The following is a 27737-nucleotide window of genomic DNA, read 5'->3' on the forward strand; positions in this document are numbered from 1 at the left end:
GCTAAAGCACTGTTATGTGCTTCTCTGCTGCACTGCCTGCCTACAATATGGCGGCCATGGCACGATACCTTCCTTTCAACAGAATCTTGAGTATGGAAATATCATAAACAAGGCATAATTACAGCGAAGGTAAAGCCAGTTGTCGACGAACACTCCGAATGAAAAATACTATGCCTCAAGCAACCCATATGGCGCCGACTGAACGAACACCCCGCATCTGTTATTTCTTAAAGAAATGTTGAGCTTCTCTTAAGTGTATTTATTAAGAAATATGAATATTCTATATAAAAGATGCCTAAAAATTGTGCATCATATGATATATTTTAATAAATTATGGGCATTGATGTTTTTACTGTTTTAATACCTGCTGGCAAAGGGTGTATGTGATCAAAAACATGGACTGTTTTCCCAGCCTTGACAGAACAGTGATCAAAAAGGAAGAACAGTCTTGTCTAGTTAGCGCGTCAGTAGACAACTGGCCTCCCACCATACGGCACTGATATCATTATTCGGTTGCACACAAGGTTGCCACATTATGCTGGGTTGGAAGACAGATTGGATAGGTAAAGCAGAAATTTGGGCATTGGTACGTATTCATTTTTGAAACAGCGCAACAAAGACGGGACGTGGAAACTGAGGGGTAAAGACAAACAGGCGCTGACTAACAACTGGATTTATTGAAAAAAACACAAATATATAGACAGAGTTAGGAAAGTTAGGTTGCTTTGGAGTTAGGTTGCTTTGTGGTCCTTCCGGCAGGCACCTATGCGGATAAAGCTTCAGAAGCCCTGGGGAGAAACTTCAAGGAAGTCGACTTCAGTGGTTCTAAGGTGAAATGGCGGGCGGTCGAACTTTTGAGACACCACAATTTGAGCAAGCTGGCGGACGCAGCGAATAAGTGGGCAGGGCTGAAGCTCGAAGTTTTTTTCACCATTAAGACGCACAAGCCGGACCACCCTTTCCGTTCCATTGTCTCCGAACGAGGGACCTGGCAGCATGTGGTTTCAGGATATCTTCAAAGGCAACTGGAAGCGCTGGCCCTGCCGGACCCATTCGTGATTCCCAATTCGGATGTGCTGGTGGAGCACCTTAAGCTGGATAACCCTGGGATCTGCACGTTTTTCAGCGTTGACGTAGTGGACCTTTATTATTCATTGCCACACGGAGAGCTCATGAGGGCCGTTAAAATGTGCATCACACAGGACAATGACGAAAGTGCATTCATCGAAAAATGTGGTGTCTGTTGATAGTTTTTTAGAAATCTTTCCTTCTACCTGTCGGCAACAGTTGTTGAGTGGGAGGGCAAGTCATTTGTGCAAGCATCTGAGGTATGCATTGGTTCCAGGGTTGCACCTGTATTGGCTAACATTTTTTTTAGTTTTGTGGACATGGCGATTGAGCAAGCTTCGAAAGAGTTAGGGGTGCGTATTTTTCGTTATGTTGACGACTATTTGGTGTTTACCCCGCCAGGCAGCCTGCCTAGAATGTTAGTCGATGTTCTTAAGGTGTTTAATGAGTACGGGCGTGGGCTAAAGTTTACAACAGAGGTACCCACGAACAAGGAACTGCAGTTTCTAGATTTGGTTTTGTTTTCCCGAGACAAGCACGTGTGCTGGTGTTATCGGCCAAGATCGGCTAAGCCCTTGTTAAACTTCAGGTCAGGTCATTCCAAGCTTATAAAAGAAGGCATTATCTTGTCTTGCCTGCACTCTTCACTCAAGAAGTCCTGCCATGAAATGATTGGGGAGAGCATTGCAGCCCAATCAAACAGATTATGCGCGAATGGCTATCCGGCTCACCTCATTTCATGGGCAGCAGACAAAATTGCTTAGGCAAGTGAAGTATGGTTTGGTTTACGGGGTTTAACGTCCCAAAGCGACTAAGGCTATGGGAGACGCCGTAGTGGAGGGCTCCGGAAATTTCGACCACCTGGGGTTCTTTAACGTGCACTGACATCGCACAGTACACGGGCCTCTAGAATTTCTCCTCCAAAGAAATTCCAGCCGCCGCGGCCGGGATCGAACCCGCGTCTTTCGGGTCAGCAGCCGAGCACCATAACCGCTGAGCCACCGCGGCGGCGCAGGTGAAGTATGGGGCTCGGCCGAGTGCAAGAAATGAAAATAAAAATAAAAGGCCGGCAGTGGTTCCATATGCGCACAGTATGTCCCATGGGCTCAAAAAAGTGGCAGGCAGATATAGCGTTGACGTCGTGTTTTCTGCCCCGAAGAAATTAGGCAGGATGTGCAAACAGGTAAGGCAGAGGCAGGAGGGAAACAAAAGGGCTTGTCAGGTGCGCCATGTTTCCCCTTATGTACCTTGCGAGGTAGGGGTAGTATACAAAATTCCCTTCTCGTGTGGCGCCACATATATTGGCTAAAGAGGAAGATGCATCAACAAGCGACTCATGGAACATGAGAACACCAGAAAAAAAGACCCCCTGTCACACGTGGCGCTCCACTGCAGGAAGTGCAAATGTCAACACGAAAAAGATTACGAAAAAAGAAAATCTGAAGGAGACCCTCTCGCTAAAGGTGCATTCCGTTGCAAGAAATGCAAATGTACCCCCGACTATAAGAACACCAATATCGTGTTCCGCCATTGTGATAAGATGACGCGAGAAGTGATTGAAGCTTTTCTTATACTTGAGAAAGGCGCAACGTGCATTAGTTGCCCATCGGTCGCCCTTTCCGAAGGGGAGATTGGGTATCTGGCTTCACATGTGGCATGAGTTGACTATGGTGGCGATTAATCTTTCCTAGCTCTGTCTATATATTTGTGTGTTTTTTTCAATAAACCCAGTTGTTAGTCAGCGCGTGTTTGTCTTTACCCCTCAGTTTCCACGTCCCGTCTTTGTTGCGCTGTTTCAAAAATGAAAGATTGGATAGGACCGTAAGTAGTAGTAGTAGTAAACACATTTATTGTAACGAAAGGAAGAGTTAGGGAGTAGGGGGTTGGGGATAGATAGATGTGGAGCTTCAGTGGTTGGTCTTCCCTAGTCCAGGATCCCGTCGGCCTCCGCCGCTGCCTTGGCCCTCGTCACCAGCATAAGCTGTGTGCTCGGGTCGGAGTCAGCCAGGAGGGCCTCCCACTGCTCTAGACTAGGGCTATTTATCTTTGGTAGTAAAGATCGTTAAAAAGCCCTTTGGCTTTCAGTAATCCTTTAGGACCTAACTTGAACAGCTGGAGAAAAAAATTTCAGCAAATTCAAAAAAAATGGCTGAGGCTTAGCTAAGGTTAAGCCTAGTCAGATGCGAAGCATATTGATGGCTAGGCTTGGTAATACATGGCTTTCCTTGGTTGAATACTTGGTCATTTTAATACAACCACTAGAAGTGTAGCAAGGATTGCCGTGGCAGCTATATACGGGATCATCGGTGAATTCAATGCAGAATGTACAACCGCTGCCCCAGCACCGGCTACAACAGCATTTTTTTTTTCTTTTTTTTCGAGATTGACATGAAAACAATAAGACCACTTCAGCTACACTTGAGCTGATACGGGTGAAGTTAAAATTTCTTAAGTTTCACTAGATCATCTAGTAGTGTTACCCACTGGGGTGGGTCACGCTGCGCCTGGTAACGTTCCCGCAGATAAACAGCACTTTCAACAAAGTTCTCACGTTGTCACAAAGTGCGCGCATGCTTTATTTTTCTTCTTTCTTCTCCGACCAAAGTGGCCACGGCTGGCCACGGCGCCGGTAGTATGCGGGCATGTCGCGACGCAGCGGCGATGACTTTGCCTCCCCCCGCGTGGGCGTTGACCCCTCGCGACGCTGGGGGGGTCAAGACTATGCCGCCCCCCTCCTCAGGATTATCGCCGGGAAGCGAGTGCTTTCACGAGGGGGGGACGGGAAGCGGCCGGTGAATGCCCTAGCACCCGTCCCAACCTTGGGAAGTTAACATCGCTCCTCGTTAGGACCATACCTTTCCTTCGCATCCCCTTCAGTTTCTTCATGTTTCTTCTCCCCCCTTCTCAACATCTGTAAATCGTTGGTGCACGGGGCCGAGAGGATTCGTTTGCTTTTATTTGTTTTTTTTGTGGTTTGTCACGTGAACACGCTGGCGGGAAAATCACGACCGAGTTAGTTGGTTTAGAGATTTCGGTGCGTGCCGACGTGTGTAGGGTCAGCCAGGGCAGTGGTCGGCAAGCGGGCCTAGGCGGTGTCTGACGCGTAGAGCGCGGCGACGGCGGCCACGAAAGACGCGTGGAAGACGCGTAACCCGTGACCCAAGTTCGCCCGTATCCGCACCCCCCCCCCCCCCCCATCAGCACCGCGCGCTTCCGCAGCCCGACGCTCCCTGCGACCGGACCTTGCCACTACGCAGCTAAGTCACCGATTCTCACCACTCGCTCTGCTCTTTTTCTTTGTTCTGTCGCTGTTCTCGTCCTATTCCTTTGTACATTGCTTTAATCGTGTAACTTTGTTGTATAGTTCTCGCCCTGTTGTTTTCCTTCTTATTGTCAATAGTTGCTTGTGTTCTGATCCTGTGTTTACTCGCGTCGCGCCTGTGTATTTTCGCAATATTGCTTGGTTTGTTTTGTAGCCGTTTGTTCTTGTTCTTACCCACGTAAAAGGGTTGCTAAAGAAACTTGCCTATACGCCTCATGCCTCCGGTCAACGGCTAATCAGGCGTGGCCCCTATCGCCGGTCAGCAGTCTAACCTCATCTTCCGCACGCGGGGTGGAGAGGTTTGTCGCTCCTCCCCCTCCGAATTTACGGAGAGTGCAGTGGTGGGCAGGTTGGCCCGATTAATTATAATTTCGGCGCCAATCAAACATCTAGCCGCCCACCATATCTTGACACACGTGTACTATGAGTGTTTATATCCGCATGCCTTACTTCCATTCGCGTTTTCCACAAGCTGTGGAGGCCAAGAAGCATTAATAAGTCATAGGGTACCTCTTTGCGATCAACTGGTAGAAATCTGATACCATAAGGGTGCAGTGGTAGTTCTTTCTTGATGGTTCTCTGCAGGACATCCCAGAAAAATATGGCGTCCCAGCAGTCTAGGAAAACATGTTCAATTGTCTCCGGCTGCTTACATAACAGGCAATTTGTTGTCCATGGGACAAAGATTCCTTTTTCATGGAGCCAGGTTTTAACGGGTAGTGTATTAGAGTGCAATTTGAAAAAGAATGTTTTCACTGTCGGCCGGACCGGCATCATTTTCACCCGTTTTAAAATATCCTGCCTTGGGCCTCCACGGTAAGGCGCACGATACAAAGGTGGCGGCAGCGTAATATCAACCAGATCCTTATACAGCTTCTTTTTGGGAACGTTATACAGGTATTCTAGTCAAAAACGCACTTCCAATGACCTGAAGGAAAGGACAACCTCACGCAAATATCCGTTTACAGCACCACACATGTTTTCACACGATGACACTATGATTCCGGGGAGCAGCCTTTGCAACCGCATTTGCATAACAGTTCTCAAAAATTTGTCATTTTGATCACGAAGGAAAATAAAGCGCGACACCACTTGACGCAAAAACAAATGAACCAGTCCAACGCCACCGCTTTTGACTGAAATAAACAAGTTTGTTCGCCTGGTTTTCTCCTAGGTCGACGCCCAAAGAAAAACTGCAAACACTCGATGGATTTTTTGAATATTGCTGCGCGACGCACAGAGCACATTCATCACGTACCATATCTTAGAATTGCACACAAAGGCACGTGAAAAGATTGACAGCTGCCTTCCTTGCCACGCGTCCGCTTTCTCCCTTGCCTTTAACGTCTCCTCGTTCCAGTGTGTGCTGGGATCGCGATAACTTTTTAGGGGCACCCCAAGGTACCGCGTCGGTAAGTCAGTCCATTGCAGTCGAGAAAAAAATCTGGTGAAATATCCCATTTCCCATGCCAATATCCTGAGCTTTTTCCCCAGTCTATCTGACATCCAGTTTGGTCGCAGACCTTTTCGACCACATTCGTAGCTTCACGAATGCTGTCTCTGTTTGTGCAAAATACGGCTATGTCGTCCGCGTATGCAAGGATTTTCACTTCGGCTGCCTGAAGCTTGAATCCAGAAATGCAGTCACTGTTAAGAACGGCCAAGCACAACGGCTCGAGATATACTGCAAAAAGCAGGGGAGAGAGCGGGCATCCTTGTCTCACCGACGAGCGTACTATGAGGTTGTTGGTAAGTTCGCCGTTAACTATAATTCTCGTCGTACAATTTGCGTAAGCCATTTTTACCCCTTCTACTATTATGTTACCCAGGTTGGCATGCTCTAGAATGGCACAACAGCATTCTTGGCACCCATGGAAAGTACATTGGAAACACCCTTAGTTATTCCACCACCGCCACCATTCCCTATAGACTGTATTGATTTACCCCCAGAAGCAGCAGGCAGCGCCTCTGATGTGGAGCCTCCACCGCCGCGGCCGACCGCGCGAGCCGGCAGCCCATCTCTTCTCTGCTGGACGTCATGTTGTCACGTGGTGTCACGTGGTCACGGTGGTAGCTCCACCGTCGCGCTCGACGGGCTGTAGTGTAGCTCTAGTAATATGCTTCGCATAAAAAATTATGAATCGCTGTAGTGATTGAGTCACCGGTCACATTCCTTTCATTCCATCCTCCCAGCTTCAGCATGTTTTACAACCGTGCTGCCTTGCATAAGAGAGTCATAAGAGCGGAGAAAGTGGAGAGATGCGCAGTATAGATAGCGTGATCCGCGATCCGCTGCCGTGGTCTGCTTCGGCGGGGCCACGCTGCGTACGCGCTGATTGGTGGCGATGCGGCAGGCGCCCACGCAGCTTACGGGCACGTGGCGCCATGTGGCGCCGTAAAGGGCGTTCTGCTCATGGTTGCCGATGGCGGGTCGTGCTACGATATAACTCTCTTCTAAAGGGACCCGTAAAAAAATTACCGAAGGCACTTTGGAAATTCTAAAGTGTGCTTGGCGAAAGCCTTGTGGTCAACCCACTGCCGCTTCCCCGAACCGCTTGGCGCTGAATCACTGGGCCGCTTCGGAGCCAAGCGTCTCACTCACTCGACTGCAACGAGATGTCTGGCGAAGGAGCAGCCCTGTAGCTGCCACCGCCGACGCGCGCGCTCGTTCTACCGCTACTCTGTGACATCACGGTTGCTATGCACAGCCGCGCCCCCCATCGGCGCGCCGGTTGTTAAGGAAGGGAGGAGATTGCGCGGAGGAGAGGCCACAGTGGGCACGATTCCAGAAGCGTGACATCTCTGGTGACAACCTTCTGTGGATAGCGATGAGGCATTAAAGGCATTCGCCTTACAAGTGCGACTGGCCAGCGCTCAACACCGAGCTCGTGACTTCAGCTTCGCCGCCTAACCTTGCACCTGGATTGTAAGCCGGTGTCGCTCCTGAACGTGGCACAGTGCTGCTGCGTGGAAAAACGTGACAGATCACTGCGGGGACACGCATTGGGGGAATGCGAAAGCACTGACGCCTGTTCCACACTTGTCACCTCTCTTTGCTTCACTTGGGACTCGCGCGAGTCAGGCGACTGGGGTTCTCTTGGCGTCCGTTGTGGAGCACGTTTCAAACGCCTTGGTTCGGCATGTTTTCGGAGGCGAGTGTTCAGTGACTGGGGTTCCTTTCACTTATGTTGCGAAAATGAACTATTGTTTTTTGAGGAAATGAAATGACGCAATAACTGTCTCACATATCTCGGTGGACACCTGAACCACGTCGTAAGCGAAGGGATAATGGAGGGCGTGAAACAAGGAGGAAAGAGGTCCTATGTTACGACGCACGCTTCAAACGCTTCGCTACGGTATTACGTTCTCCCTCACACGTTTCCTTTTTGCGGACGTTATGGTGGAATTGGTGGAGTTGGCTTTGACGCTTAGTGGGGCGCACGCAGCAATCTTCCTTACGTACCGCTTACTGCGTTGCGTACGCTGTAAATAGCGTAAACACTACACCTTTAGTTGGCCATGCAGTAGAGTGCCTCAGTGGCACGTGTAAACATAGCGCCATCTAGTGACAAGACATCACAGCACATCAACGCTTGTTTGAAGGAACTTTCATACGTTATTCCTGGTAAAGACGGTGTATGCAATGCTTGCCTTTTTTATTCCTAAACTAAAAACCATGCAGATAAAGAAAATGTAAAAACTGACTAAAATCAAGAGAACTGCTTTGCCAGGTGTCGTTGCTAGGTAGGCCTCAGAGCTTGAAAATCGCCAAATTTTCTGAAAAACAAGGTGCTAGTTATCGATTATACCTCTACGTATAGGCGAGTGTGTGCGAAATAAAAGCGCACCGCTACCATTTGGGCGACTTATCACGTCGCCGAATCCAGCGGCGACATGTATTTATTCCGAAGCGGCTGAGCAGGGCGCCGCCATCTATTCAACTCATCCCGTAACGTGCCCGCAGCGCGCCCAAGCTATGGTTTGTTGTGCGTGTGCCCGCAAGACTCTGCGAGATACGCAGCGTTCTGCGCATGCGCATTCGTTGCCCGCAGAGTCGCTGCGTACGCCCAACAACAATGAGTTACCGCACCATTCGTCGCCAACGAGAGAAACGTGCGCACTCTACGGCGGCAAGGCAACGCCTGTCGCAGGGTTGCCAGGTCCTAAACTCGAAAAAGTGCCACAAAAATCACAAAAGTAACCAACAAGTAGCCAACGTGCCCCCTAAGTGCCAAAAGAAGCCAAACAGGGCGCCAAGGCTGCAGAAAATCGTCACCACGAGCATAAAAGTCGCAAGAAATTTATAATTCTTTTAGGACGCAGGGTAACAATGGATGCGAATAACTTTGGAGCACCGTGCTTTGAAGTGAAGTATCGCTATTAAATGAAAGAAAATAATGAAAATCATTGACAGAAGCACAGAAACGCGCGACCAATTTCTGAAGGGAGAGAATGTGTGGCAAAAGTAATCACGTAACCAGAACAGTTTTTCTTCTCTCCGGAAGAGGAATAATTTGTGGATCATAACAGCTTTAATTATCATACGTATATGACATGCGTGGCGTTCTTTTTGCACGAAATGTCTTCACTGCTTGGCAAACAAGTGCGTGATTTGATACGCCTATTTCCTCCTCCAGATTTCTCCTCTCATCTTTTTTTTCACAAAAACAGACCGCAAAAACAGACTGATCGCCATGTGCACTTGCTCTGGGTTGAAGGTATAGAAAGCACAGCCCTGGTCAAATTTTTTCATGGCTTAAGGTACGGACACTCTGGCGGCAAAACGCGCGCGGCACGCCGCCGGCGGCACGCGAGCGCTCCTGCAGAATCGCGGACCTCGACCGCTTTGTCACGAAGGGAGCGTTGGGCGGCGGCGACTCTTTACCGCCGAGTGTGGCCGTCCCTTTCGCGGCGGGGGTGGCGCCGCCAGCGGCATGCGGCGCGTTTTGCCGCTAGTGTGTTCGTACCTTTAGGGGTTGCTTTTGAGCCGTATATGTATGGGGTATGTATGGCTCTCCTGATATCGCTGTAGGATACCAAGAGCGTTCGTTATAACGTTTCAAAAATTGGCAGTGGCTTAGCTCAGCTACGCCAGGATATACGTAGCGAAAGCTCACGGCAGCATATTCAGCCAGTCGTTCGGCTCGCTGTTCCTCTGTTTCCTGGGCGATTCGTTTCCTCGTCATCTCGTTCCGATGTTGATTCCAAACCTCCTCCTGCTTAGCAGACTTGTCGCCGTCCATACTGCTGCCTCAACTGTGGTTGCGGCGCACGCGAGTTCTCCTTTTCATTCCTCCGACATGTTACCAGGCATGCGACACAGCTGGCGAAGCAAGCGGTGGCGAGCGCAACGACGAGGCAAGCGGTGTGACGTCATACCAAACGGCGGCGGCGGCTCCGCGGTGAGGCGCGCGGTGTGACGTCATGCCAGATGGTGCGGCGAGCGCGCGGCGTCGCCAACTGCGGCGGTTGCTAGGCAACGGCTGAAGGTTGCTCTCTGTGCCTCCTCGGAGCAGCGCCACAGCGAAATCGCAAGTTCGTGGCCAATGTAGCTTTCGATACAAAACTTTTTGGTCTGCCCCGTTTCCCTCCAATCGGCTAAAAAGAAGCCATGTGCCCTGAAAAATTTTAACCGCGACTAATTCTCAGCATCACGCAACTGGCTGTCAGCCTGGCACGTGCGGTCGATCAACGCGCTGTGAACCAATAGTCAACTGAGGAAAAAAGGCATGTCAGCTAAGTAGCAAGTGACTTCGCTATTTAGCTGAGGCGCATTGAGTGAGCGGAGATGGGACATTTCTTATGGCTGGTTCTAAGGAAACCTGCATATATGAGCAGTGCATAGCGGAGGATGAGTCTCGCGCGAGAGAACGCAGCAGCAGCGGGAGCGAGTGAACAGAGCAGTGAGAAGTGTTTTATGTCTAGGCCATGATTACAGGTAAATTTTCAGCAAAGAGGGCAGGCACCGCTGAATAATGAATGGTGTTCACGCGTGGAATTCTGACGCACTCAAGCAAAGATGCACTCGGACCAGTGGCGAAAAAAAAAGGCCCATTATTCAGTCCTAACTTTGACTTCAAAAGTAGCTAAAGAGCAGCCAGGTAGCCAAGTTCCAATTTTAGTCGTCAGGATGTCCCAAAAGTAGCCAATTTGGCCTAAAGTAAGCAAACCTGGCAACGGTGCTGGAAGCGCCCGAACCGGAGGCGACGCGCACGCACTTTCTGGAAGGTTCCTCCACGCGCCGCCGACCTCTCCTCTGATGTGACGGTGACCCTATTTCAACGCGACGGCATGACGTCACGCGTTACCAAGACAACCACGTTGGTTCGCCGCCAGCGGATTTGCAGCCGTTGTATAGCTTTTTCCCGCACATTTCTGTATTCAATTAATGGTTTGTAATTAATTTTTATGTTAACTGACACTTTCCAATGAGTTGTTTGATTGTTTAACGTTAATTAATCACCTCTTATTTTATTTCAAAACTTTATCCGGTTTGATTGCGTATTTTCCCACAATTTAGACGTGTGAGGCTGTTTTGACGTCCAACTAATATGTCAACGTCCGTGGCTATTTCGACGGTTTATTGACTTTTTCGCCTCTAACTAATTGCTCCAATAGAGTCAAAATTGACGCGCATCAACCTTTTATCATCTATCACATTCTTACTCCAAACTCTTCCTAAAACGACGTAAGGGCTGCCGACACGTTTTGCGTTCACTTTCTGCTTACACGAAACCGCGCACATAGCGGAATAATTCTTTCGCATTAAGAAGGGTCCATTTAGCCTAGCTCCAATCAAGATGCCTATACCCCCCCCCCCCCTTCCTCGTCGACCCAATGATTCGAGGCATCAGCTGTGCATATTGCGCGAGGTGATGCTGGAAGTGGCTATGACAGCCTATTTTCGCGCATACCCGGGTTTATTGTATTTGATTTCCAACACGTTAAATTACACTTCGCTGAAGTTGCAGTTGATTCTGCGCGGTAGATATATTTAAAACGAAATTTTTGATTTGCGAACTGCTTGCTAGCCTTTCAGCTTCTGATCGCTGTGGTCACAAGGGCATGCATACCCGCCCTGCGTCGTCTGCTGCGCGCTATTTACTATCTGCGCTGAGGTGCTTGCATGCATACCGTGGACGGCGGTTGCTCGAAATGTTTTTATTTTTTAGATTGGCGAAATAAAATGTACTTTTCGAGTTTTCCTTTTGGAAAGCTTCTGCTTAGTACACGAGCTAAGTTATCCTTGGGAAGACAACAGCATGCAGGTGTTCGAGAACGGCTTGAAAGCCCACCTCTGGCATCAATGGAATAGCTAAGAAGCTTAAGGTATTCCTCCAGCTTGAAGGGGATGCGTAGCAATGGGCAACAGTGCACTGCAGAGAAAGGTCCTTGGAAGGGCAGTGCTTTAGCGTCGTCTACTGTGTAAATTCGTGCCCGTAGAGTTACGCTTCCGCAGCTTTGAGCTAGACTGTCACTATCGTTCCAAGCGCTTCAATTTAGCACACAGCAATAATTTAAATTTAGTTTGGTGTCCAGAACCGCAGCGTCGTACTCTTGCCAGAAAGGCGGACTGACCGCGCCAACTGTCTGCCTTTTGTGTTCCAGGAATTTAAAAATATACAAGGAAGCGACAAAAAAAAGAAGACCGTGTTAGCCATTGGCACATACAATTGCAATAATGTGAAGCAGCAGTACACCAACGTATTTAAATCCGTCATCGACAAAAAGTGAGTGTTGTTGGTTTTGTCGTCTCTTACGGACAACACTAACGGGAGAGCTTTTTTTATGCAATCAACTACCTTTTTTTTTAATTTCCGGTGCACTCACAGAAGGGTTATTTCCAGAGGACGGCTGTGTTTCCATTGCGTTTATAGTATAATGACGAGATGCTTCAAAACTTCCAATGGCACATTGGCTATAAAGTCATCAGGAAGGGGCCTAAGCAAATTCACTCAAGGAGCAGAGTATAATTTTACTCGCAGCTGCAATCTGAGAGGAACTTGAGAAATAGAGAGACACGCCCCCCCATCTTGTCATTTAAATTTCAAGGCTGTGTTTGTCCGTGTTTTGTGCTGCCAAAGTGCATCACAAGGTGTGGACGTTAGGCTCTCTGCTCCCACGTTATGGTAGACACCGTGCACTGAAAACGTTTGCTAGAATTCGCTTTTTTGTCTCTCGCTTTGGAAGCAGCCGCAGTGATCATTGTGCAAACGCACGTGATGGTGCGGGCCGACGCCGTTGATGGTCGTCGCGGCCTTTGTACATAGTTGCTGTGATGTTTTGGTTGCTGCTGTGGCACACCTGAGGGGTCCAGGCGGGTCTAGGCACCGACTAGACGGGATCATGCTTGGTACCCAACTTCAGATCGGGCCACCAGAGTTGTCCGGACCAAGTGTCACTTTTCAAAGCTGCGTCGGAGCCTGCTCGCCTAGAACTTTCGCACTAGGCAATCCTCAGTGCAGATAGCATGTTGCGACCGAGCGACCACGACTGTGTGAAACACTTTCCCTAGCATACGATATAAAATCGTACTACGCAGCGTTCAATAGCAGAGCACTTATAGTGCACCCAAGAAACCGGTGGTGTTGGCGAATGCTGCGCCCAGTACTTTTCCCTTATGTTCAAAATATCTGAGACAACGGGCAAGTTCAAGGAAGCCTCCTAGAAAACGACAGTCCGCAGCCCCGTGTGCCAAGCAGGCAAGCAGTAGGCCAGCAACCGCCGCTGTCGCACTGCCCTCGGGTACTGGCTGTGAGAAACAAAAAGACGCCAATCCATAATGGATCCCTCAAAAGAAACTTCGTACAGCTGGCTGGAGTACATCATGCGTGTCAGCTGATCAAGGAACATGCCCTTCTGCCACCATGAAACTTGGAGGCGCCTTCTCACTTAAGCGCAAATTCCGTCTTCATCGGCATTCGTGATGCTAAGGTTTGTGCACTTGTGCACTGGTCCGGGTACTTAATATTTTACGTTCTGAGCATTCCCTGTACATGCCATATGTTAACGGAGCAATTAATTTCGGTCGGCGATCTCGTGGCCACTTCCTACCCGCTGTACATTTTGGTGCCACAGAATACGGTTGCACATGCCGGTAACAATTATAACAAATATGCAGCTGCGTAATTTGCCGGGCCCTAGAACGCTTGTTGGGAATTTCTTGGCCCAACATTATTGAGGTAAGGAAGTCCCTTTACGATGCCCACTGCAATTATTCTCAACTGAGAGTCGTGTATTTTACCGCTGCGCGCGCACGCCATTCTTTCCTTGAGGGAGTGAACAGCTCAGCATCGTCGGTGTCGGCGTAAAAGATGAGCTGGGCAGGAGGAATGGTAGGAGGAATGCCAGGGGAATTTTCACTAACCATTTTCGCTTCACGTAGCGATACGTGCACTGAACTAGCCATTAAAACGTCGCAAATGGTCCCTTGGTTTCTTTTCTGTCCCTGTCCTCGTTCATATAGCGGTGGAGGCGTTCTGCAACGCGGCACAACAACGCGAATTCTATTGCTGGCTGCAGAGGCAATATTTCTGATGCAGTCGAAATGCGGAAACGCCCTTTAGCTTCGTTTGCGCATTAAACAACCCCAGTTGACCGAAGTTAACAATGTTCTCTACAAGGCGGGCATCATCGCACGTACATGCCGCGGCACCGAACAATCGCGCAGCACCTGCATTACGGCCGCCGCAGCTCGGCGACTAGTCAAGTCCCCATCGTGTGGCGCCATCTGTCCGCTTTAGAAGAACTTTTTTGGGGGGCTAGATGGTGCATGTTGAAAGAAAAGAACTGTAGCGCAACCAATACGTACACAAGAGAGGAGCACACACGACTAGCATCTTCGAAAAACGTAGCGCGAAAAACAAGACACAGGTAAGGTGAAGACAGGACACGAGCGCTTTAGCTTACTTGTACACACGACTAGCTCTAGTCTTGTGTGGTCCTCTCTTGTGTACGTCTTGGTTGCGCTACACTTCTTTTCTTTCATCTGTCCGCGTTCGAAAAAAGCGCAAGGAGCAGGGAACAAGATCTGGTCGCGCCACCAGGCGCACTGTCAACACCTAAATACATTCTTACAGTGTGATTTAAATAAAAAGAAATAAAAGACTGCATTGCCGTGCAGCACAATGTACTGAATATTGGGGTTACCCAAGCTTCATTTGAACTCAGTTTTGAGCAGGCTTCTTTGTGCGGCACTAGACTGTGAAGTTTCGCTTAGTTCAGCTCATGGCTTAGACTTCACGGAGATCCCTCCAAAACATGAGCTGGATCACCGCCAATGCCGCAACCAAAATATCCTCTCTCCAACGGCGCCATCTAGTGCCTTCGCTGAATGAATGTATGAACTTATTACTGCAAGAACTTCGTACCTCGCAGTTTCTGCTCTTTCTGAGTTTAGTTTTGACCTGCTTCTTTGCATAAGGTGGCACCCGAATGCGTTTTCCTGGCAATGATTCTGTGTTTTTCATCCTCTCCAGCTTCAAGGCGGACACAGTGATAATTGTAACATCGACCAATAGCCAACCAGAGCACAACAAATGCGTGGGGATCCCGCCGGCCGTCATAACGGCAAAGAACTCATACTACACCTCATTCGTGAGTGCAATCGTAAACATTTCCGCTAATAGCGAGCGCAAAGGACGACTCTTCAAACGCATACGTTTTGTAGACGTAACCTTCGGAAATCGCGAATGCACTTAACTCTGTAATGGCGCAGTGTCAGTGAGTGAAACATTTCAAAGCACCTAAGCAGCACAAGTAATTGGCCCATTATGGGAAATGTATTGGAAGAGACCCGTCCAACAAAGGCCCGGAGTGAAACCACCCATCTGCAGCATTGGGCCGATTATGTGTGCTGCTTTGTCGCCTTCGGGTATCAGATCTAACGTGTTTGTCAAGATAAACGGGGTACTGTAGCTGCACAGATTTATCTGGTAGCAAAAGTGCGAAAGCTACTCGTATTTAAAACCGCAGCAGGCAATAAGCAAGCTTCTGCGCTCGGAATGGTGGATGCAAAATGCAGAGGCAGCGACGAGAGGCTACGTTTTTCCGGCATAATTGATAGCAAGCGGCAGAGCAGAGCGCAGGAAGGCGCAACGACACAAGTGTGACGGTGGGAAACGGAATCAGGTCAGCCCTTGGGTGTATAAAAGCTGAAAAGCTGACTGAACAATTATTTCAAAGGAAAGCCTTCCAGGTGCACACCAGGTTGTGTGCTTCAGGGCGAGGAGTAAATGCTTAAGGACAAAGTGCTACGCGGAAGTCGAATATGTATACGTAGGAAGTGTTGATGTGACGTCAAAAACCTCTGCTGACTTACACACTGACAGTAACTGCCTGGCAACAACCCCCACAAGATTTGTTTGTGCGCTATCACGGAAACGCGCTTCTTCGGACCTTCGTGAATTGCACCTGCGTGAACGAAACCCGTTCGATACGGCACTTCTGGAAGTTGAAGGCTCGCCATGTACGCGTTCTCGCTGGCGCCTTCTGTTCCTCGGCCTAGCTACGCGGCCGACTGGCTACTCGCTCGGCTGCGAACACAACTATTACTCTATTCCGTAACTAACCTGCACCACTACCTCCTCAGCCAATCAGGAGCGCGTTAAATGTGCATCTCCGCACCGAGTCGTATACGTGTCGTCTGCTCGCGGCGTGCACAGGTATGGTTAGAAAGGAGTATAAATCGACGCTCTGTGCGTACACTCGCCGCGGTGGCTCAGTGGTTGGAGGGCTCGGTTACTGAGCCGGAGTTCCCGGGTTCGATCCCGTGTGCGGAGCGATGGGATCAGTGCGCGTTAAAGATCGCCACGGGGTAAATTATTCCGGAGATGTGAGAAATTACTGCGTTGTTTCCTTTGTTCATAACGAAATTCATTCTGCGTACCGTATATTCTATCTCTGTATTTGCTCGCAGCGCTGCCAAAGCTGCGATGAGGGCACAGGCGTCGTTCTGACGCTGCACAGTACAGTGTCGGTATGAAGTCGGCATACGGGTAATGGGATACAGTGCTTTAAAGGGCGCATGCGGCAAGCGCTATTTCACATCAAGCCTTTAACGTAGGCTCTCGTTACGTACGCTCTTTCCCGAATTAACAGTGCGCATCTCTTGTGGGCTCTAAAAATTCTTTTCCAAAATAGTGGTAACCTTCTAAGCAGGACCCCTCGCCTCGGACTGAATTTGTCCTTGTTACTGCCATTTTCACTACGTTCACAATGGAGCACAGGTCTTTCACATCATCTCATCTCGTTTGTAACGAAACGCATGAACAATAAATTTCCTCATTTTTTTTAGTGACGATTCTGATGCTTCTAATGTTCAAGGGTACCGTCGATTTGTGACAAAAAAATGCTTCCCGTTCTAACAACTAAATGGTGCCACTAGGCTGAGCCTGTGTGTCTCTGCATACGCTGAACTCAACGTACGAGTATGACAAATGGCGTAACGTCCCGCAAAACGCTTGCGTTTAATGTACGTAAGCGTGTATACGCTTATGGTACGTTGATAGCGTCGATTTGTACCATATTTGTGTACGCCGCGAGCAGACGACACATAGACAACTATGAGCGGCGGAACAAGTTTAAAGCGCCCTCCTGATTGGCTGAGGAGGTGTCTGCTTTTGGTAGTGCTGGAAGTTAGTTATGAGATGTAGTATAATTGTGGGGATCTCGTGCGTTCTGTATACTAGGGTAACCACATCTCAAGAATTCTGATGTGGTGCTCTCCGAATATTTTAAGATTTTTCATCAGCATTCCCTTGACTGCCGCCGAGTTAATATCAAGAAAGATTTTCTGCCGCACTCTTTTTCTTTGTTGTCCATACGCAGGGACAGTTTAAAGATCTGGTCAAAAAAACATACCCGTACCCTGACCACTACATCGTCGTCGGCGTGTCGCTGGAGTTTGGAGCCTTGGCGTACAGCCACAAGTCAAAGGTCGACTTGAACAAGTTTGAACCCTACCAGCAATGCACTCAGCCTGTGCTGGTGTCCGTTGACGTGGTAAATGTCGCTTGTTTCCTCTTGAGTGCTTCATGAATCTCTGCTTTTTAGTGGTCCGTTTTCCTATAATTTGCCTGCTATGCGCAGCAAGACAATACTAGTGAACAATGATGGCTATGACGTTAACGATCACCATTACGTTAAACGCGCTATTCAAGAACAGTCTGTGCACTAAACAAAAATGTTACTCGGAGCAGTGGCTATGTATTATATCTGACGACACCAACACTGACCTGTCTCAACCATTAACCTTGCGTCCAGGACGTTCTTACACCATACCGAAAACAATCGGCACATCAGACCCCCTATTACATTCCTTTCAGCTAGTTCGCTTACTTTGCTAGCATTAAGACATTGTGATCACTTCCACGTCCAGCATTCTTGGGAAAAAAATTTCAATAGTGGAAAACTGTAAGGTTTTCTAAAATCTTTCGTTTGTGGTCTTTCCATTGCTCGCATCGAGCAGTTAAGACTAGCATTGAAAACCAGTTGGGAACGATTTTGCCGATAACAACAACGTTAATAGAAAAAAAGAATGCAAGCCTGCTCACCTGGCATCTGGGGACATATTGATTGTTATACTGACAATCTTACACTATACATGTTTACGCAAAAGGCGTACTGGCGCTAAAAAACGAAGACAACACACACAACAGGACAGGACTGCAATCTTACAAATCTTACAGTATATGAAACAAGTGCGTCCTTAAATTCTTTCCCGTTCAAAAGTGCTTTTGTCCAGACTTTTGGGGTATTTTTCAACGAATATCCTCACTGAACTGAGGATGCGACCAGATATAATGATGAAATCTCATGGATTTAGAACCGAAAACTTAGGAAACTTGAAGAGCAACCGGATGAAAATGTTGGCTCACCATGGGTCGAAGTTTTGCTCCCGTGATTGTTTCTGATGGTAAAACTAATTTGATGACATGAAAAGGAACCATTTCACAAGTGAGACATATTCTGACGCTCAAATATCGGAGCTCTAGAGGAGCGTCGGTAATGGTGTCAAGAAGACGATGGTAGCTTTCTTGTAAAGCAGCCTTTGACGCTACGAGAGTTCTCATCGAAATCGAAATTGACAGGAAGAAACTGACAGGACGCAAGTTGACAAACTGCCATTCGCGACCTCAAAGCTCACACCCAAGCAGCACACTTAATTGGCCCCACACTGGAAATACATTGGCGAAAGGCGGTCCAACAAAGGACCACAGAGAAAGCACAACCATTTACAACGTTCGGCCGGTTGCTTCTTCTGCTTGGGTACGGCCTGAGTAGTCAGCTCTTAAGCAGCTCTGCGTTCTTCCCTGGGAGCATAAGAGTTCTTTCTGAAGGAGCCTAATGTGTCAGCTTCTTAACGTTCACAACGGTAAGCAGGTATGTACGTGTTTAGCTCAGTGTAGGTTAAAGGACACTCGTTCACTGTAAGCACCGCTATATAGGCAGTAAGTGGTCCTCTTGCTCGAAACAGAGTGCACTAAAGGTCAAATTACTCCCTTATTACTCCTTTTTATTTATAGTGTTCTCGCTCGAGGTTGCGGCCAATAACACCGGCTGTGTAATATTGGAGTGTTTGGGCATAGCTGTATCGTATACCGGAACCATATGCGCTTACTGCCTGCCATCAACAGCGCATGCGCTGTTGGCACTTGGCGATGGAGGTGCACAGTAGCGCTGCACTGAATCTCTTTTTAGCCGCGTGTTACTCTCCGGTGCTCGCTTTTAGTGCCGTGTTATGCTGGGCGACGCATGTCACATCCAGAGCTTGATCCTTGCAGCCGTGCCACGCGGACAACAACAAAAGGAAAGAGTTGAACAAGGACACAAACGTCGCCGTCGTTAAGGGCACTGAGAATGATTACGTGCTGTGGGAGACCCCGAAAACCGCGAAGGCGAAGGTGAGAGCACGCAAGCTGTTCTGTGTGTGGCAGTGGCTGTGTGTTGCCATGTGTGGCTACGCAGCATGTTCTTGCTGGAGGAGCTTTGCGGCCGCGATGATAATCGGTGTCACAGATAAACAAAAAAGACATTCGTCACAGACTTCAAAGCAAAGTAGCAGCATCGTGTATTTCTGAGTGCTAGTGTCCGGCCTGAAATGTGGATTCGTTCCACACATGACTTTCGCTCAGGAAAGACCATCAGAACATCTCAGGGCTGTGTTAATATCATTGTGAGGGTTTCAACGGAAGTTAGACTGGTCAGGCATTTGTTGAAGTAAAAGTGTAAGAGCCACTGACCAAGTCAAACTAAAAATGGCCTGGCTTAGCTTATGGTTAAGCATAGTTTTGCGGTCTGGAGAGCCGCCCTCTCCCTGGCCGACATCTCGCTGCTCGACTGACTCAACGAGTGCGTCGCCTTTTGCGTGACGTCAGTATCTCCTAGCGGTAGGAGCGGGAGTTAGGCCGCCGGTGGAGGCTGCGCGTCCGCTAGCGAGCGCACGAGGCCCCAGCTTTCACAGCTGTTGTGACGTCATATCACGTGGTGCGCCGATGAAGGTCAAGTGGTAGCTACGCGGCCGTGCGCGACGCAGCAAGGAAGAGCTCGGTTGTGCGAGTAATGTGCTTCGCATAAAAATGACGTATGGGAACCCGTACTGGTTCGTTGTTCACAATGAGGCTAAAAGGACAGTCCATCCAAACTTCGGTGCGCAGAATACGACGTAATGATTGCATATAGAGATGGGTGGCATCGTTCCTTCCTTCTAGCTCACGGCAACCGGGGTCGTTTGAATGATGACTGAAAGCAAAGGCGTGTCGTCAAGCTCCGCTCTTTGAATTAAGTTTCTACATTTCACCTGTCGATGTAATGGGATTCCTCGTACGCGTGCTCGGCGCAGTTTTATCCAAAGAACAGAACTTGGCGACACGCCTTTACTGGAGATATCATTCATCCAAGCGACTCATCATACCATGAACCTGGAAGAATGGACGATATTCCACCTATTTATTCGCAATCATTACGTCATATTCTGCGCATTTAAGGTTCCATGGCCTGTCTTCCTAGGCTCTTTGTGAAGGAGTCTTTTACTTTGGCTTGGTCATAGCGTAATTATAAACATGGGCAACTTTAAAAGAAAAAATATACTAGGAAGAACTTAAACTGCTCTTGGGAAAAATAACTGCCTTTTTTCTCTCAAAACTAAGAAACGGTACCGCAGTTTGTAGTGTTTAATGCCTAGAAACTGCACTTTGGCTACGACAACGCCGTAAAGTGGATGGTCTGGGGTTCTTTCACGTGCGCACTCATTGCACCACACACGAATATTTTAACGGTGGGAAGCGATTGCTATTGCGCTGTTTCGATAGGCTGAATTCATAGACGAAGTTTTCGTGTCGTTTTAGAACTTTGTTTGGCCCAGAAGGACATTTTTTGCGTTCTAATTATTTGGTGCTGTATGCTAGCATCGAGTTTTTCTGAAACTGATTTTTAGATCCTCTTCTGGACTGTAATGTTGTATATATCTATATATAGTCACCAGAAATTGAAAAAAAAAACATAACAGGGTTTAATTCAGCCTCACAAACTGGTCCTCCAATATATATATATATATATATATATATATATATATATATATATATATATATATATATATATAGTAGTGAGTTATGATGAACGCGCCTCGTATTGCCTCCACGGCATTTATTGTATATTGATCAATCAGCTGCCAAAAATATTTATTTTTGGCAGCTTATATATATATATATATATATATATATATATATATATATATATATATTGTAGAGACTGACACTGAGACGCGCTTAGTGAGAGTCCGCTCAAGTGCCTAGCCTTTCTTTAATCCCACTTCCTATTCTTCCGCCCGCTTCTTTCGTCTCTACTTCATCTTTGCTGTCTCGGCATCACACTCGGCCACGACTGCGGACGCCCTGTTGATCGTAGGCTGCGTCGCACCCGGACCTCGTTGTCGTACACGCGGCCACTCGTCTCGCCCCGCTTCAGCAGCCACTCCTTCATGGTCTCATCCTTCACCTCGACGTAGAGGAGGTTGGTGCACTTGCACACCTCAGCCTCGAAGTGGTCACCCTGCTCGGTGTTCCTGGGGTAACCGTCAATCAGGAACCCTTTGGCTGCCGCCACGCTCTTCCTGGTTGCTTCTTTCAGCAGCTGCAAGACCGTGACCAGTGGGACGTCGCCATGATCTCGTTCGTCTCCTTGCCCAGGTCGCTGCCGGACTGCACCTCTGCCCGCAGCAGGTCACCGGAAGAGATGTGCGTGAAGCTGTAGTTGGCCGCTATCTTCTCGCATTGGGTACCCTTGCCGGAGCCGGGGCCGCCGAAGACAAACACGACGGGGAGGCGTTGAGTTTTAAAGGCCTGTCATTTGGCGTTGAAGTAGGGGGAGGAGCAGGCTTGGCTGGTGGCGGAACTTCCTCAGCCTTCTCCTCTGGTTTTTTCTCCCCCACTTTCTTTTCTTCTTCTTTCTCTTCTTTCTTCTCCTCCTTCTTCTCTTCCTTCTTTTTCTCTTGCCCTTGCTGATCATGAACAGGTCGTCCATATCATCGCCGGCATCCCTGACATAGGCGCCCCGAAGTCGTCCGCTGGTGGATCGGCGTGGAGGGCCGCGGCACATTAGGACAGTATCCGGACAGTTGCAGACTCTCGACCGTGGCCCTGCGAGGTCGTCATGCAAGGTGGTGTCTTCGAAGCTGCGTCGACGCATCAAGGGCGACGCCGGTGGCGGACTATCTGCACGATCCTCATCAAGCTGCCTGTCCTGCTGCAGCCTCTCTCTAACGGGAGGGGACGTGGGGGCTTCCAATCCTCGCTCGATTTGGAACATTTGGAGGCGCGATACTGATGGCCCGCTGCCGACCCTGGAACCCGGGTAAGGCGGCAGCCGCGAAGGGTCTACTGGTAGCCTGCGTCCGGAGCGGGACCTGGCAGTTGCTGGCTGCCGAGCAGGTGGCACGGGAGAGGTCCGCTTTCCGCTGAGGGCCTCGTCACCCTCGTCGATGCGGTCCTCTTCGCGTTAAGTCCACGCTGGAAACAGGCTGGCACCGGATTTTGTTGTCTGGGAAAATTGGCTCATGAAACTGACGTCCCGGCAGAAGGGGACGCGGTTGTCCTGGAGTGGCCGTCATCCGTTGAGGTGGCAACCCAGGCGACCGCACTCCAGGCGGCATGCTACTCAGGCTATTACTGTTCGGACTTGGGCACCCGATGACGCTGCTGATAACCACTGAGCCCGGAGCCTCCGTCACCGAGCTAGCGAAGTACGGGTGCCGTGGCGAAGGTGGCGTCACGGATTCAGAACTGCCTGCAGGAGGCGGCTGCGCCGCGGGCCGCCCGAAGCGGTGCCCATCATCCGTCGATGCCGGAATGTTGGGATGCCTCATCGGTCCATGAGACGGCGGCCGAGACAGCAGCGGGGACGGTGGCACTGCTGAGACGGAGTCCGCGCTCCCAATGGAATTGGGAGGAGCGCTGGCTGCACTTTGGCCGGGAACTGCCGACACCTCGGTGAGCGAGGCGGTCACCTGAGAGCGGTGCACCACAAGGAACGCGTATCCGCTCGTCGGCTGCGGTGACTGCGGTGGCGGACTGACGATTGTGTTGGAGCGGACCTGCAAGAGCTCGGATGCTTCCACCGCGGCAATGGGCGCCTCAGAGCCCAACGCCTGCTGCTGCCACGTGCGGCCAGGCCTGAAGACGTACCTTACCATGATTGTAAAGGGCGATGTCCATCTGGAGCCTGGCGCCGCGCTCTCATCGTCGTGAGTTTGGCGTCGTGCGCACTGGCCATAGGGTGTAAACGCGGCAAGAAGGGCAGAGGTCCAGGCCGGCCAAGTGGTGTAGCGGCGGCCTTCGTACTGGTGCCAGGCGCGGGCGGCAGCACGGAGATGGTCTTCCGCGACGGCGAGCGTGGTGGCTGGAGACCAGGAAAAACGCCGGGCAGTAGCGTCGACCACTTGAATCCACGCTTCGGCGTCGTCATAAAATCCACGGAACTCCGGAATTCGTACCGGCGTTACTGGGTGTCCAGAGGACAGTGAAGCACGGCCAAGCGCTGCAGTGAAAGAAGCAGATAACTCCCGGAGGATTGAGAGGGCTTCGGGAAGAAGGGCCAAGGCCGAATCCGCCGAGGAGACATGGACGCCGTTCTCGGGCGGAATAGGGGTCCCAGGCGCCGAGGGAGCCGGCCGTGTGACTGCCCGGCCGCTTCGAAGGAGGAGCGACGGGTCGTCGAGGTCCGGGTCGGGTCCGACGTTGGTTGACTGCGCCATTGCAAAGACTGACACTGAGACGCGCTTAGTGAGCGTCCGCTCAAGTGCCTAGCCTTTCTTTAATCCCACTTCCTCGTCTTCTTTCCGTCCGCTTCTTTCGTCTCTACTTCATCTTTGCTGTCTCGGCATCACAATATCTATATATATATATATATATATATATATATATATATATATATATATATATATATATATTAAAAAGGAGATTGTAGCACAGTTGAATCCGAGTCCGACACCGACAACAGTCCTAGCCAAGCGTTCGTTGAACAAGCCAGCTACAGACCTCCGGGTCGTCGTCTTCGTGCAGCACCGAATCGGAGCGCGACTGCCACGCCACATATACCTTCGGGTGTAAAAGGAGGCATCCTGCCGACTTAAGGAACACGCACTATAGTCGGATCGTGACACGGTTTGAGCCGGTCGACTTGCTCTGTTTCAGAGCCACGGTAGCGTGCATCCTGGGCCGGAAAAAGCGGTTCATTAACGTAGTTCTCCGGAGAGGTCTGGCAGATAACACTTTACAGGCCTTGGTACTTCGAAAGGAGTTTCGTTGATAGGCCGGCATCGCTTGAAGGAACCCAAAGCATCACGAGTGAGTTTGGAGTATAGGACTGAAAAGGAGGGGTGGGGAATCGAAGGTGCTTCCTTCGTTTCTGGTCCTCGTGGCAAGAAATCGGGCAAGCTGGCGGAATTCTTCAGCATATGTGGCTGCTTGAGAGAGGGTCACTGACTCGGACACATAAGGGCGTTACGAAAGCATGGTATCGATTGTGCAGGTGGTCTCTCGGCCATAGAGAAGGAAAAACGGAGAGAAGCCAGTTGTGCTCTGTGTGGCAGTATTGTAGGCGTATGTGACAAAGGGGAGAATGTAGTCCCAATCTGAGTTGTCGGATGGAACATAAATGGCGAGGGGTGGTAGGCCGTTGTAGATAGATAAACGATGCGGCTTTGATGAAGGAGTGCTTCGACGGTGTCTGAGAGGAAGACATGGCCCCGGTCGCTGAGAATTTCGTTAGGGAAACCATGGGACTCCGAGGATACCAAGGACACAACGACTTACGCAGACGCGGATGGCAAGGATGAGGTTTCTGCGTAGCGGGTGAGGTGGTCTACCGCCGCGATGACCCAGAGGTGGCCAGCCGTAGTGATGGGAAGGGGACCATAGAGATCAATGCTGACGCAGTAGAATGGGCGCGTGGGGCAGGACAATCGCTGCAGCGGAGAGGTAGAACGGCGAGGAGGCATGTTGCGACGTTGATATTCGGGACTGGAGCGAACGTATTGGCGAATGGAGTGGTACATTACCCGCCAATAGAAGCGGCGTCGAAGGCGTGAGTAAGTCTTGACTGCACCGGCGTGAGCGCAGTGGGGATCGGTGTAGAAGGAGGCGCATATGTCGGAACGAAGATGCCGAAGAATGACAAGAAGCCATTTGCGCCCGTCGGGGAGGTAGTCGCGGCGATAAAGCAGACCATCCCATTTAGCAAAGTGGTGGGCTTGACGGTCGTGAGTCCGGGCCGTCGGACGTACAGATGGTGTAGATAGGAAAGCGAAGAGAGAAGTGATCCAGGGGTCGAAACGTTGTTCAAAAGACATGTCGGCAGTGTCTAGGGAAGAGGAGTCACTGGTGCCCAGAGATGTGCAGGCCGAGCCACAGGAATGAGGTGAGCACGATAGGGCGTCGGCATCAGAATGCTTACGGCCAGCGCGATAGACGACTTCTATGTATTATTCCTGTAAACGCAGCGCCCAATGAGCAAGACGACCTGAGGGGTCTCTGAGGGAAGCGAACTAGCAAAGGGTATGGTGATCAGTTATAACATGAGAATGGGCGACCATATATGTATGGTCGAAACTTTTCGATATCCAAAATGATCGCCAAGCACTTTTTTTTCGTCTGGGAATAATTCTTTTCGGCTTTGGTGTGGCTGGCATACGCTGGCAAGTGTGGCTGGCATACGCGACATGTACAGGGAAGCTGGGTTTTCATTGGGCAAGAACAGCGCCGAGGCTGGCGCTGCTGGCATCAGTGTGAATTTCCGTTCGCTGACAGGGGTCAAAATGGCGAAGGATTGGTGGGGACACCAGAAGGCGCTGAATCGTTGAGAAGGCTGCATCACAGGCAGATGTGCAAGAGAGGTTGGGGTCCCCGGCAAGCAGCTCAGTCAAAGGAGACAGGATGGAAGCAAAATTTTGGACGTAGCGGCAGAAACAAGAGCATAGGCCTATAAAGCTAAGCAACTCTTTAAGGGAAGTGGGTCGTGGGAACTCGGCGACTGCGCAAAGTTCGGCAGGATTGGGAAGAACGCCTTCTTTGGAAACGACGTGGCCCAAGATGGTAAGCCGCCGGGCAGCGAAGCAGCAATTCTTCAGGTTCAATTGCAGGCAGGCGTCGCCAAGAAATTGCAGGACACGCTCGAGGCGGAGCAGTTGGGACGAAAAGTCTATACAAAAGACGACGGCATCGTCGAGGTAAGACAGACACGTGTGGCACTTGAGTCCGCTGAGAACAGTGTCCGTCATGCGCTTGAATGTGGTCGGCGAATTGCACAAGACGAACGGAATGATGTTGAATTCGTAGAGGCCGTCGGGCGTGACAAACGCCGTTTCCTGCCGGTCAGCAGCCACTGTGGGCACCTGCCAGTATCCGGAACGCAGGTCCCGCGAGGAAAAGAATTCCGCTTTTGCAAGCAGTTGAGGGCATCGTCTATGAGGGTAAGGGGATACACTTCTTTGCGGGTAATCTTGTTCAGGCGACGGTAATCAACACAAAAGCAGATGGATCCGTCCTTCTTCGGCACGAGAACAACGGGGGAGGCCCATGGGCTGTGAGATGGCTGGATTACACCGGGCTAGTGCATGTCATCCACTACTTTGGTAGTGGCGTCACATTCAGTGGGCGCCACGCGATACAAGCGGTGGCGAAAAGGGGCATGCGTGCCGGTGTCGATGCAGTTAGTGACGACAGACGTGCGACCCAGCGATGTGTGCAGGAAGTCGATGGACTGACGGAAGTAATTCGACGAGCTGATCGCGTTGCGCTGGCGAAAGGCTGGCATCAATAGAGCGCGAAAAAAAAACAGAAAAGGAATCTTGGGTTGGGGCAGCAGAAGGCGAATCGAGGGCAGCTATCTGACTATAGGCGTCGCCGTCAGGGACGGGGAATGTAACAGCGTGGTCAGGTGATTCGACATGTCCCCGACATTCACCACAGAGCCGTTGAAAGGTGGTTAGTCACTCAGTTATTCGATCAACTTTATTTAGCCAAAGGGCGGTGGCTTGCTCCCCCGTGGGCCTCAGCCTAGGCCGAGGACCCAGGGCTTCGGCTACCGGGCCGGCGACGGTGCCGTTGGTCGGTCACAGCCTCGGCCGCCAGGCTGATGAGTTTTTTTCTCCGTAGCGGGGTCCTCGCTTCGCAGCAAATCGTTTCAGGCTGTTTTATTATTGAAGTCCGCAGCCCCTGGGGAGCTGGCACACTCTATACTTAGTTGTGCCAAAGTATCTTTAGCTCTACAGTTTTTACATACCCTCTCCTCTTGTGCTGATTGTATGTACCTCAGATTTCTGGAGAACAGTAGGTGTTTGTATCTTCTTCCAGGTCATTGCTTCCTTTAGTGAGAACGATTTGTCTGGTGGTGGTAATTTCCTTCTATTGAGTCTGTAGACTTCCTTGATTTCTCAGTATGTGACCGGTGCTTCTGTTAAGTTTTTGCATGCTTTGTTGCTCCATCGTTGCCTCAGGCAATGATGTGTGCTGCTTCCGTTCACTCTGACGTTTTGATGGGCCGGTGCTTATATTAATGTACTGGCTCTCTCCAGACCTCTCAGGATGCGTTCTGCCTCCTTAGAGATGTGGCCTTTGCTCTAGTTGCGTAGTACTGTATTGCTGTCGCTGATTATCTCTCCTGCGCGAGTGCCTCTACAGGCTAGCGCACATACAACTTCTGCTATTTCGATGTCTTGCGTGTTGATCGATGCGGTGATGACTGGATTGCCCTCCCCGTCTACAACAGCCGCTACGGCAGCTCCTTCCTTGCCTACTGTGGCTTCCACGTAGGCGACGTCCTCTGCGGGAATTCGCTCTTATCTTTTTTCCAG

The 27737-nt window shown here is 50.0% G+C and overlaps 1 protein-coding gene and 1 pseudogene across 1 annotated transcript in view; one reads left to right on the forward strand and one right to left on the reverse strand.

Moving 5' to 3' along the window:
• Positions 1–27737, forward strand: part of LOC149345758 (uncharacterized) — a 59862-nt gene that overhangs the window by 24245 nt on the left and 7880 nt on the right. The window contains exons 5-8 of the mRNA XM_089541195.1: positions 11999–12120; positions 14869–14986; positions 17219–17392; positions 19174–19293. Coding sequence (XP_089397321.1) covers positions 11999–12120; positions 14869–14986; positions 17219–17392; positions 19174–19293 — 534 coding nt within the window. The remainder of the gene's footprint in view (positions 1–11998; positions 12121–14868; positions 14987–17218; positions 17393–19173; positions 19294–27737) is intronic.
• LOC149345760 (uncharacterized) lies at positions 21236–23639 on the reverse strand (annotated as a pseudogene).

This window comes from Amblyomma mixtum, chromosome 4 (genome assembly GCF_055824585.1).
Source record: "Amblyomma mixtum isolate Tamu chromosome 4, ASM5582458v1, whole genome shotgun sequence".
NCBI lineage: Eukaryota > Metazoa > Arthropoda > Arachnida > Ixodida > Ixodidae > Amblyomma > Amblyomma mixtum.